The 12,781-nt window shown below is 39.0% G+C and overlaps 1 protein-coding gene across 8 annotated transcripts in view; it reads left to right on the top strand.

The window, feature by feature from the left end:
• The window catches only part of UTRN (utrophin), a 368,451-nt gene that overhangs the window by 227,540 nt on the left and 128,130 nt on the right, over nt 1-12,781 (top strand). For 5 of the 8 annotated variants that reach the window (XM_017813718.1, XM_017813716.1, XM_017813719.1 and 2 more), the window contains one exon: nt 10,220-10,392. In XM_017813718.1, the coding sequence (XP_017669207.1) occupies nt 10,220-10,392 (173 nt within the window). Of the gene's footprint in view, nt 1-1,113; nt 1,241-1,340; nt 1,732-1,823; nt 2,114-10,219; nt 10,393-12,781 lie in introns of those variants that run through there. The other 3 variants (XM_017813722.1, XM_017813723.1, XM_017813721.1) reach the window with 3 other exon arrangements.

Consider the following 12,781-nt stretch of genomic DNA (forward strand, 5'->3'; position numbering starts at 1 on the left):
AAAACTTTAGTGTGCATGGGAATAGGAGCTATGTCTTTCTTGCAGGAGAAGAAAAGAGATTCTCAAATAGTGATTGTAGTTAAATCTCTCACAGAATGGTTTCACTTTTTCAGTCTAATGTGTTGTTTTTCCTTCTGTAAGTGGTTAATTTGGAAAAGAATAGTTTTTGAACATGATTTGAGATACTGTCACATAATAAATGGGCTTTTTGCTTCCAGAAGTAGTGGAATAAATTCAGACAGTTTGTGCTGACCTGTCATATGGGCTGTAAAGCTGATTGTGTTCTGTCACCTTTGGAAAACTTTCCTCAGTTTATTTTGCAAGCACTTCTGCAGTTTGTGTAATGTGCCCACATAAAACATACAGACAGGAGGCAAAGTACAAATAAAACAAGGAAAAATCCTGCTAATGCCAATATTTTAATTTTTTTCCCCTCTATAGTTTATTTTTAAAATCCTCACCCATACTGTCTATATCGATATAACCCGCTAGCTCAGAATAATTTTAAAGACAGCTTTATTGCTGGTGAATTCATTGGTACTTCATATGATGGTTGGATGAAGTAAAAAGAAAGTAAAAGCAACATATGATGCCCAATGTGTTCATAGGAGAAATAGTTGTAATGGGGTTTGCAAGTGATGGGTTACTGGCTTGGTTTTAATTATACATTGGCTGACTTTTTGGCATTATTACTGAATCTGGTTTTGGTGGTTGAGTAACGTGTGCTTGTACGGAAGGCATTAGTAGTAGCTTATATAGGCTTTCACATGCACGCGGGGTTTCCAGTGGGAATGGTTTGAAATGGAGTGATTTCCTCACAGCCACCCATGGGGTGTCAGGTTTCCTGCGGGCAAGCACAGGCTCAGATGAAAACAATCTGCCTGCGCTGACCCTGCCCTCCTGAGCGGCCACAGGCCTGTGGTAGCTCTGTACAGTGCTGGTTGCTTTTACAGCTCCGAAACCTGTTCAGTGACTAAATACCCACCTTTCTGTTCAAGGAGAAGGAAAAGGGGCGAGTGAGGGGTTTTGGTCTGGGGTTTCTGCAGCCTCAGGGGTGGTGGTGATTTTCTAGCGGGGAGGCCTCCAGGAAGGGGGAGTGTGCTTGGCTTCAGAGCAACACCAGGGCTGCTGGAAGGGAGGATGCTGATTACAATAATAAACAAATGCTGGGGATAGATTACCACACGGCTGTCAGAACAGACGGGACCAAAGGAGGAGATCCCCAGCGAAGGCTTTGGAGGTTGCAGCAGAATCCTTTGCTGGACTTTTTTTTTTTTTTTTTCCTAAACAAAGGAAGCTACTTTTAGATGACTTTTAATAGGCCTTGGCTTTCCGTGGTGCATCATCTCCTGGGTGAAGTGGGCTGGAGGTGCCTGGTTACTGCCATAGCAGCACCAGCCCATAGGTGGCTGGCTGCAAGGAAGACAGGGAGAGGAGAGATGGCCTCCTGTCTGGTCACACTGCTGTGTCTCCTAGGATGAAGTGTGTCATCCCATTTTAATTTCTCTGAGAAGCTGGCTTTTGATGCTTTCTATAGATGGAAATTTCTCTGGGGATTTTTTTTCTTTTGTATTTTTTTTCTCTTGAATGGACCAACGTGGAAGGACTTGTTCCTCCTCTCCACCCATCATATACCAGAAGATTATAACTTCTCTTGTTTGGGGTCACTGAGACCAAACATTGAGCTTTAGGCCTGCAAGAAGCACTTGGATCCTGCAGGCCGTTGCTGAGGTGAGCTGGAGGCAGTCCTGGAGAGGTGTGGAGACAAGGAGATCCCCACAGTGCTGTTCAGGTCGGGTTGACTGTGCAATGAGTATCACCCAGTGTCAGCAGCTCACTGCCAGATGCCCAGCCCGTGAGAAGGAACGGGAGCAGGGAGACTGTGACAATGGCACTGTGTGAACTTTCCCTGGGGGAGCACAGCCCAGCAGAGGGGCACGCACAGGAACACCTGGAGAATTTTGGGACTATATAGGTGGAAAAAGAGAGAAAACTTTTGAAGGCTGTAGAACTGGCTTGGAGGACGTACCAGGAAAATGTAGGCTTCAGAGGACACTTAATGATGATGGGCCTGAACTTCAGCTTACGTGAGTTGCTGACAAAAGTTGAAAAGGTATGATAGGTAGTTGCATATACTTATGCCTTTGAAAAAGGCTATGTATGCCTTTGAAAACTACGCAATAAATAAAGAGGGCAAGTTGATGTTTAACTTAGGTTTCCTGTGTTGTTGTTAATGTCCTCGTGTGCCCCCTGTTTATGGAAATCTAATACTGCTTCTCTTCCCTGTTTCAATTCCTACAAGATGACTTTTAGAGCATATCCTCTGATTGTGGGCATCCTCTGGGGTTTTTTGTCGTGTTTTGGTTTTTTGTTTGTTTGTTTTTTATTCCAAAGAAAATGAAGAAAAGTTTGGGCTTTGCTAGCCAAGGATATTAGGGAACATTTCAGGTTGTCTGTGACCTTGTTCTGCTGTTGACATAAAGCAAGTGCTCAGCAGTTTGCTGTTAAATTTAGTTGAATGTTATCTTAGTCAAATTGGAAGATCTCGTGATGGCTTCCAATGACTATATATCTTTTCCCATTTTTTCATTTACTCTTCTTTTATTCAAACTAGTTACTCTCTCTTACCAGATTGTTTGGTAACAGTAATGCTGAGAGGCAGGAGGCTTGACTTTGCAGTGATTGTGCTGATGAGCAAGAGACATGAGAATGTTAAAAATCAGATTGTTTTCATCTATTTCTCAGTACTTGCAGTGAAATCTCAATTGTATGTTTGTAACCATTGTTAGATTGGCTTTGTGTACTGTATTATTTTTTACTTTTTTTAAATAAATAATATTACACCATACAAACTTCCTGTGTCCTGCAAGACCAGAGCATGCAACAAAATATATAGTAGTTTATTTACGAATTAAGACACCTTAAAACTGTGGTCACATGGCAGGAGAGAAGATTGTAAAGCCTGATTCCATAGTTTTCTAAACTTTAGTGTGTTCTTTTTTTTTAATGTAAATCAGCCTTCTCTGTAGTTACCAGTTTGCCAGCCTCATTTACTGGGGAGGGATATGCTTGAGACAGATACTATTCAGTATCCCAGCATGACTCTTCCAAATTAGCTGAGTAACAGCAAAAGCATTTGTGATACGGTTTCTTCTCAGTGTAGGCCACTTCCTCCTCTCTTGCACCCAGTCTGTTATCTGGTCTTCACTCTTCTTTTAACTGCTTCTCTTGTAACTGCTGCTGGTAGCCTGTAAAGATTGGACTCTGAGGTGTTTCCTGACATCATTAAGACAGAAGTTTTGAAACCAGTGATTCTAAAGTTTTGTGAATCATACAAGCCCTGGCTCTGCAAACTCCAGGCTGTCCCCTGTGACTGAATATTCCAGTGTTTATTTCATCTCAAAGCAACTGATCATAGCAATTCTCAACAAACTCAAACCTTACAGGTCTCCCAGCTCTGCTGTATTTTTTAGCTTCAAGCTTGCTGTGAAATTTTGTTGTCTACTGTGCTGAAATTTTTAATTTGTAATGCAACATAGGAGGATGCTTTGGTCCTGGAGTTAACATTTTATTTGGTAGACTTTGACCACAAATTCTAAAATTTTAATCTGTGCTTATTAAGCAATTTCTTTTTTTTTTTTTTTTTTTTTAACAAGCTCCCCTCCTCCTCCCCTGCTTCGTCTCTCCTTCTTATGGTTCCCCACGCACCCATCCTGTTCTTCCTAAAGAGTTCGCTGCCAGGAGAAACAGCATGGTGACAGCAATCCTGGCTTGCAAGCTACTTTCAGCTTTCTGGATTTATTAATATATTTTCTACAGAGAGAATTATGAGTGCTGTTGCTGTGGTTGTAATGCAGAAGCCAGATGGCATTTGCAGAGGCTTGCACGGCACTCCCTTCCTATACAAGAGCAGAGTCACATTACACTGCAGTAGGCAGGGCTGCTTTGACTTTGTTCAGTCACAATTATGTGACTGCTGGAATTAGTATTAGCACATTTATGGTGCCCCTCAGATGCTGAATCAATGACATGCAATGGAGGCACAGAGGTTGTTGAAAGCAGGCTGGCATTCTCAGCCTTCCTGTAAGTGCATCATCATTCTTGTGATGAAATGAATCTTTACTCACACCATATGTCACGTCTTATGGTACTATCCATGAGGCTTAAGTGCAAGTCAGGATTACTTTTTAGAAACTTGAAGTGTTGATGCAAGGCTCTTGGTAATACAAGCCTTTGAAAATTAGATGTGAAAAATGTCCCAAAGTGTTTTTTTCCCAAAAAAGTTTTGTTTTTTCTTCATGAAATATCTGAGAGCTTAAGTAGGAATTAAATTTCTGTTGCATCTAAAGCCAACTGCTTTCTAAATTGCTCTAATCTTACACTATAGTTGCAGTGACTGTAGTGATACCCAGTATGGTCTGCATATGACACTTGAGTTTTTAATGTCCGTCTTTATACGCACTTCTGCCACTGGTGGATTTATGGTCATGGCAATTCTTCCCAAAGATTTGCAATGCATGCTGCTCTTCTGAATGTGAATTCATTATAAATGGATTGCTCAACAGCAACTGCTACTGCAGGCTACTGCAGGAAAGAGCAGATGGGATGAGCCTTTCCAAAAGGCATCACTGTCCTCCGACACGAGAGCAGAGACTCCCTCTATGAGATTTTTTTTGAACGTGTTTTTACAAGACCATCCCTTTCTCCCTGCTATCCCCAGCATTTTTAAGGAAGAGACCAATAAAATTCCAGTTTCCCTTTCTCTATGGCCACCCTCTAGTATGCCCTGACTCTTACTCCCTCCTCAAGGGTCATCAAAAAGTGAAAAGCTTCCAGTGAAGCAGAGGCTAAAAGGAACATGTGACACAGCAGTGGTCCCAGAGGCAGTTGGCAGCACCAGTTAGAATGTATCTGGTTCAAGATAGACTAAACAATCTGCTATTAAAAAAAAAAAATCTATTCCCTTGCTACCTGCTGTGAGACCTCAAAGAACCATGTTCTGACTGTTGTCTGTGGCATACAGCTATGTCCTTTGGTTGCACTGATGTTTTTCTTCCAGCTGTTTTCTGCAGATATTTTGATGAGCAGTCATCACATTTCTTCCTGAACTTTGAAAGAGGCAAGTGCAGCATTTCTGTAACTATGTCTTTGCTGACTTGGGCGTTGTCAGTGAAGGCAGTAATTTTTTTGGGACTTTCAATTCCGTGTACCTGCACCAGGTCTGCTGACATGTTCCAGTCACGGGCATGATTTCTATTGGGCGGAAGAAGTACAAAACTGTCCTGGCAAAATAGCCCAAAGTCACCTTTGCTAGGGAAAATGCAGTTTTTCAAGCTATTTTTCGTTCACAAAGAGTCAACTTCAACCCCGCTAACTCCTTTTAAGATGTACATGTAGTTCGAAAGCTGCAACAGCTTGCCTGTATCTGGCTTGTACCTGGGGATTAAAAGGATGTTGCAGTCTGTGTGCCAATGCAAAACGCTGGTAGTCTTGTTGCGCAGCATCAGCATTGTACCCATATGTCCTTTTCTTGCAAGCCTTATGTGGTTTGTGTGGCATACTTGCCATCCCTGCTCTGTGGTCAGATGTTTGTGAAGATTCAGTGGAATTCTGTTTCCCAATAAACATAAAAATGATTAGAAATTAGAGTGTAATGCAGAATTCTGCTTTTTATAGTGGGTTTAAAAAACATTGGAGTAAAACGTTGATAAATCCTGTATGTAACTGTCTTAAAATTCCCTGTGAAGTTAGAATTTGTTATAGAATGCTATTGACCTTTTTCTTCAGAGACTAAGTCAAGTTTTGTTATTATATGTAGTAAAAAATTGATTAAGGGTTCTTGATAATAGAATCTGTAATGTTATAGGAAAATCTGTGTATTTACCTTACAGAATAAATTAACTTCCTTGTTTTAGATCTTTGTATCATTACTCCAGCATTTTTGATAGTGATAATTTAATAGAATAACATTTTGCATATTTTAAAATGCTGTGGAGTTTTCTTCCACTAGTTGTGTTTTTATCTTCAGCAGAAGGGTTTGGGCCCTTTAAAGAGGGAAGTACTTTGCTCGTGTTACTGTCTTCATTGGTGTATTGCCATTATAGACAAATAAAATCTGAAAAAATGTGAGTGGAAGTGAATGTGCTAATAGCTTAGAGGGTTGCAGAGTGAATTAGAGGCCCTCTGGGCTCATCATTTAGAAAAAAGACACTAGAATGCCCTTTGTGATGGGAATGCTGTTGGTTTGGTTTGGAGTTATTTTGCCTTTATGAAGTATTAATAGTTTCCAAATGACAGTTATGCCTAGTGTTGTAACTGTTTTTGACATATATTTGCAATCTGTAAGGGGGAAAGAAAAGACAAAAGTTTAATAGCTGGTTGATCTTGGAGTTGAGCTCACAAAGTTTGGTTCTGTTCCAGTCTTTGTCATGTCTTCTTTTACCCTGGGCACATCACTGCAATCTGCCTTTGAGCTGTTTTGGTATGAGCTTCAAGTGGAGTCAGCTATGTCTTTGGATCCTTTTCAGTGGTCCTTATCCTTGCCATCTATAGCATTAGTGAGTGGCCCACACCATATTTATACATTCTTTAAAGACACCTGCTCTTCAGTTGACATCATATGATAATTTAGTATTTTTTAATAGAAATTAAAGTAAGAAGTAGGTTTCTTATTATGGAGACAAGATTTAAAATCAGATCCAAATATAAAATGAAGTCTTGAATCCTACATGAAGAGGGATAAAGAGGGGAAAAAAGCAAAGAAGCCAAAGAAGATTCAGAATAGAAATAAGGGGAATTTTGAAATTACCAGACCAAAGTGGAAAAGACAGGCAGCAGTTTGATCTTAATACTTAAAAGCAATTTAAGGAAAATGGCAATCTTCTAACAGTCTGGCTAGGGTGAAGTACATATCTAAATGCCAATCTAGTTGTTTCTTCTCCTTTCTATCTTTCAAAACTTTCACCTTGATTTATGTATAGGATGAATTCTTTCCTCAAAGGGCATTCTTTTAATTTAGGACCTTAATCCTTCAAGCAGTTGGGCTTGTAAACAAATTTGTTGACCACATACAATAAATTATCAGTCCAGTTTAACAGATAGGTGCACATAAATATTTGCAAAATTAGCAAAATATGACATCTCTATAGTAACACCTCAAAAAATTAAGGTGATAAAGCAAGAAGACCTTTTCTGTTTACAGTGTGTTTCTTTAGTTTTCCTTTTTCCTTCTTTTTTCTGTTGTGTTTTTGCTGGTTTTTTTCCTCTCCCCTTTTATTTGTTCTACTTGCACTGGGAGAGCACTCTGGCCCAGATCCCCTTTCAGTTGAGCTAACAAGAGTGCTCCCGTTTCATGGTTGTATCACCCTCTTTATGTGGCAAAAGCAACAGAATTTTTTCCCCTTCTTCTCCTGCATCCTCCAGTGTGTTGTCCCTGTGATTCTGAATATGGGAACTTCAATGTGATAACGGGGAAGTGTTTATAATTTATTCTAAAGTATTGCAAAATTTAAATTGGATTAACTCTTATTAGACTTAATCCTCACTGAGGCCTGAGCAGGGATAATCAACTTCTTTTATCCCCTTTTTTTTTTTTTTCACATAGAGGACAATAGAGAATCAAAGATCAAGAAAAAGGTGCGGGAGAAAGAGAAATAATAGATCAGGATGAACATGAACTGGTATGTTTACAGAATGGATAGAGTTCTTCACACTTTGAAGAAAGAAATTCTAAGGGAGGGCAGTCACATGTTTACAAATCTCATAAGAACTGAAAGATTTTGATAACACCATGAATAAAGGAGATTATTACCAATTACTACCAATTACAGCAGGTAGTTAGGACAAGATGGGAGCCCATCATCTTTGTTAGCCTTCCAACAGAGGACAATACCTGAATAAAAATACAGATCTTTTATATCATTGTGGGAGAATAACTAATTTATTGTGTCCATCTCTTGCCATTAGTAATTTTTCACATCCCACCTTCTTGCTGCTCTTCTTCCATGTGCACATTGATGTGGGGTATGTTATTTGAATTTCTCTCCATCTTTTTTTGTGAACTGCAATTAATTTACATTCATTAACTTTATCAGTCCTATTGGTTTATCCATCAGCAGGCAGTGCTTTTTTCCCCCTGGAAAATGGAAATCAGAAAAGAGAAGAACTTAATTAGCAAACTTTATTCTTTGAACTGAGTTGTAGCAACAATGCCATCACAGATGAGACTCAAGAATGTGAACAGCAGATTTACTGTGCCTTAACCAATATAACATAGTAACTGGGAAATGCAAGAATCCAACCCCAGTTTGAATGAAACGTTTTTGAGCATGTATGCCAAAGTGTCCTCTCAGGTATAATCAAAGAATGTTTTATGAATGTTCTAGAATGAATGGTTTTAAAATTAATATTGTGATTGTAGAATGGAAGATTAGAGATCAATTTGTTTTCAGTGAAGTTGTGTTCCGTGGCTTTGAAGAGGTAAAGAAATATATTTGACATGATCAGGCTTTTGTAGCACAGATTAGTGTACAATCAGAATTGTAACTGCTGTATGTGATTGTACCTCCTGCTATGTGGGATTGAGTTGGTTTTCACTGCATCTACATGTGTTGGAGATGTAAGGACAGGAGCTGCAAATGTTTTCAGATAAGCATCTAATTTAGCTAATGACTCTATCTTATTTTGGTTGGTTGATTATCAGACCCTTCCATTTTGCTTTTTTGTTTTAAATGTCATTGTTTGTATCTATGTTCAGAATGGTGATTTTTATCAGGTGTTTCAAAGACAGCAAAAGTGTCTTTTTACCTGTTTTAGAATAGTGAATCTCAGGGCAAAGATTAGGTGGTTGTCCAAAGTCACATAGTAGCTCATCTGGACAGCCAGACCTTTGCTGATGCCTCCCTCTCTCAACTCCTTTCCCACTGCCCCATCTCTCCTTCCCCCCACTTCTCCAGCTGTATCCTGACTTCTTTTTGCTTTCTTCCCTAATTCAGGAAAGCTTTCATGCTATCTCAAATTCATAGCTACTTGACACTTTCATTTGTAGATGTTCAAGCAGCCATTCTAAGATGAAGGACTACATCTTTAGGATGGGGAGGTACAAGAGCCCCCTCCTGTTCTGCTTTTGGCAGCAGATGGTGATTACTGAGGCACTGACTGGAAGAATAAAAGCCTTTAAGGGATTTCAGTTACTTAATTTCTTCCTTTGCTAAAGAAGTTTATGTACATCTGCATCAAGTTCCTGTCATAATCTTTGGTGATTAATCTCCTGTTGAGACAGCCAGTACACCTCCTGGCTTTCCACACATTTACATTGCTTTATTAGAGTACAGATAGATGCATGGATGCCAGAAAGCATTGGTGGTGATGCAGGAAGTTTTATTTGCTCTTATAATGTGTTTTAAAAATAATACTGAGCTCAGTTAGATGAAGACAACATCTGTAATGTGCTTCTTGAGGCAGATGGTAGATGAGAGAATAACATGGGTATAATTTCTAAAGGGAGGAGAAATGAGTCAGCTGAATGAAAATCACAAGCACTTTTTTCTTTTCAGTATTTACTGTGAAATTCAGATTGTAATACCTCCTGCTGTTTTGTGTCTACCTCTCCATATATTTCAGGCCATGGTGTACAATAGTTTAATTGTAAAAATGTACCTGTGGTTGTCGTAGTCATTTAGCTGCAATTTAAGGATACAGATTTTAGTGAAAAGCTTTCATTACGTATGACCTAAAGTGTATTACATAGAGTCTGAATTTCGCTAGACTGTGTAAGGTTTCTGGAATGTTTTGTTTCAAAGAAGAAAGAACCAACATAGACAGCTACGGCTATATCTGTGTAATTTTTGAAAAGGAAATGACTTCTAGAGCATTTGCAAATGCCGCACTGTGTGAAATGCGTGGGTGAGCAGTAGACAATTAGTTACCTTCAGTGCTACCAAACATAACACCACAGAACTTTGTGTTTTTAGTTCTATTTCCTGTATCACAGTCTTGGATGACTTTCTGACTCCTTTTCTCACACTTAAGGAAGCTAGACCTTTTATAGTGACGTTAATAAGGTTGCAGGTTTTCTCGTCTGCGTCTTTCATCAGGGTCACCCAAGAAACTCAGAATACACACTCTGTCCTAGTGCTTTTAGCACTACTGATGAGAATAAGGTCTCCCCTCCTTTACTTACAGAACTAAGATGTTTGAACTTTTCTTGCTGGTATTTCAGGACATCCAAGCTGAGATTGATGCCCACAATGACATCTTTAAGAGCATTGATGGAAACAGACAGAAGATGGTGAAAGCCTTGGGAAACTCTGAGGAAGCTGCTCTGCTCCAGCACCGGCTTGATGACATGAACCAGCGCTGGAATGACCTGAAGGCGAAGTCAGCTAACATCAGGTGAGTAACAAAAACATCAAGGTGTGAATGGGGCACAGTTCCGGTCTTCTAAAAGGCTTGAGAAATATGACCTCAGCAATGAAGTGAAATATCTATTCTCTTTCATAAAGGACCTCTGAGTGCAAATATAAACTTGTTCACCAGGTAGGCTTAACTACTTCTTCTTGTCTCTCTAGAGCTCCACGGTCATTACTTGCCAATCTTGTACTAAAATTTTGAGAAAGTAAATTGAGTTTTATCTTGTTGTGTATCAATAGCAATGTCAGTGAAATAATTCTGTGAATCTGCAATTACTTTGAGGAAAAATCAGGAGTTTTTGTTTTTACTACTGAAATTAGTAGTTTGATAGGACTTGCATCTTAAGTGTCTTGGTCCATTTAATTGGTATTAGATTTTTTAATTGCTGCTATTCAATTAAGAAATGTTTTCAAATACTTTCAAACACTGTTCTTTGATTGCAGACCACTTTCCTAACTTGTGCAAGTGTCCTAAAAGCTTTCACAGGGAAGTAACAAAGCATAGAACTGTTATGAAGTCTGTTTGCCTTTAATTTTTGCCTTCTTGGTGTATCTTTTTACAAGGATGAATTGGAAAGCAAAACTGTTTGGATGAGTATAGTGAGCACACCATATAACTGTGTTAGATGCTAGGACTAATGATTGAAAAAACTGATTGTTATGGGTTTCAACTTGGATAGTGCTTCTAAATTAATGTTTCTCTAAGGTTTTAGAATATTTTCAGGTATATGTAAATTCTGATTATGCTGATTTTTAATTGCTCAAAGTACTGCTCTCCCATACAGGGATAGTATGAGTTAGTCCCTGTGTTGACTTTACTTCCTTGCTACTGTAACTAAAGAGAGTTGCAAACTGGAAAAGTAGCATTCTTGTGGCATATTTTTAAGTGCATGGAAGGTGTGTAAACCTGTACTTGTAGTGAGTATGACACCACCTGAGAGGACTATATCTCTCCTTGGAATTACTTTAAACTTATTCATACTTCTTTCTTTTTCTCTATTATCTTATTCCCAGGAACAAAACACAGCTACAGATTTCTGGGAGCCTGCATTTTAGAGCCAAATGTTTAGGAAAGATTATTTTCTCCTGGGGCAGGAGGTGTGAGGATGTTAGTGTTTGGGGGAGGGTAGAGGTAAGAATTTGGGAGAAATGGACAAGGAGTATATTTAGACCACCCACCAATTGCTTTTTATTCCATATGTTCCCTTGTCACTCAGCAGGAAAAGTCCTACCTCCACAGCAGAATCAAAAGCTGAGGTGGTCTCCAGCTGTGAAGAGAGCCTCTCAGAGTCAACAGAAGGGGAATTGTGTCGGAGTTGCTGTTCTTCTGGATGATTTTATTAGGCTGGGAGGAAGGGGGATGTTCTCTATCTGGTCAGTTGGATGGGAGCATCTGTGTTTTTCAGACTCATTCAGAATTCCCTTAGGAGTGCTTTTGAATACCAGGTGGTTGATGCTGGTGAATATTTGTGCTCCAACCAATACTCAAAATGAGTCATCTATAACTGACCTCTATTTTGATTAGATTCTTAAGCCATGACTTGACCTGGTAAATCACCAAGATTGCCAATTCTTTTATCATGCGAGCACAGACACCTGAAGCTTTGTTTGCAGATTGTTTATTAGTAGAAGTACCAATTCCAAAACAAAGGCCAGAAGTCCTGACTGAGAAGAAGGACACCCAAGAAATATTTCAGAACTTCAGCATAGTTTATTTTCTCTTTTTGATAATGTCTGTATGACAAATATAAAGGTGATACTAAAACTTTACATTGAAACGCAAATTGGAGCATATCTTTGTTCCTTGCTCCTGTGCAGCATTTGCTTTGAATGGGGTTTGCTGAATGCGTGTCTTTGCTCCCCAGGGGAATTGAATGCTTCTGTCTACTCTTCAGCTGCTGCATCTTGCTTTTATTTTCAGTATGGCTTTTGTAAGGTTAGAAGGGTAATATTCAGGAAAAATCCAGGCTGATGTGATATATTTTTTCTCTTTTTATTTTTTTCCCTTTAATGCCTTTCTGAACTTTCAAGAGAGAGGTTAGCTCACTTAGTGCTCAAGGAAAAATTTTCAGGTCCCTATTAGTGTAGTCAGTTTCCTCCCCACCCCTCACTGCTCTACCCCTGAAAGATTAACTTGCACTTGGCTTTGAAACCATGTACTAGTGAAGTTTTGCTTCTGTCATTAATCTGTCATGCACACAAATAGTGGTAAATTACAATGCATTTAATCTAGTATCATATCCCATATAATTTACATTAATATCAAACTAGTTTTTTCACTTATTAATATTGCACTCTATGTCTCCCTTAGATTGTCCTTTAATTAATTGCAGGAGTTTTTTCCCTCCTTACAAAGCTCCAATTTATTTTGT

This window comes from Lepidothrix coronata, unplaced genomic scaffold (assembly GCF_001604755.1).
Source record: "Lepidothrix coronata isolate B3197 unplaced genomic scaffold, Lepidothrix_coronata-1.0 Scaffold42, whole genome shotgun sequence".
Lineage (NCBI taxonomy): Eukaryota > Metazoa > Chordata > Aves > Passeriformes > Pipridae > Lepidothrix > Lepidothrix coronata.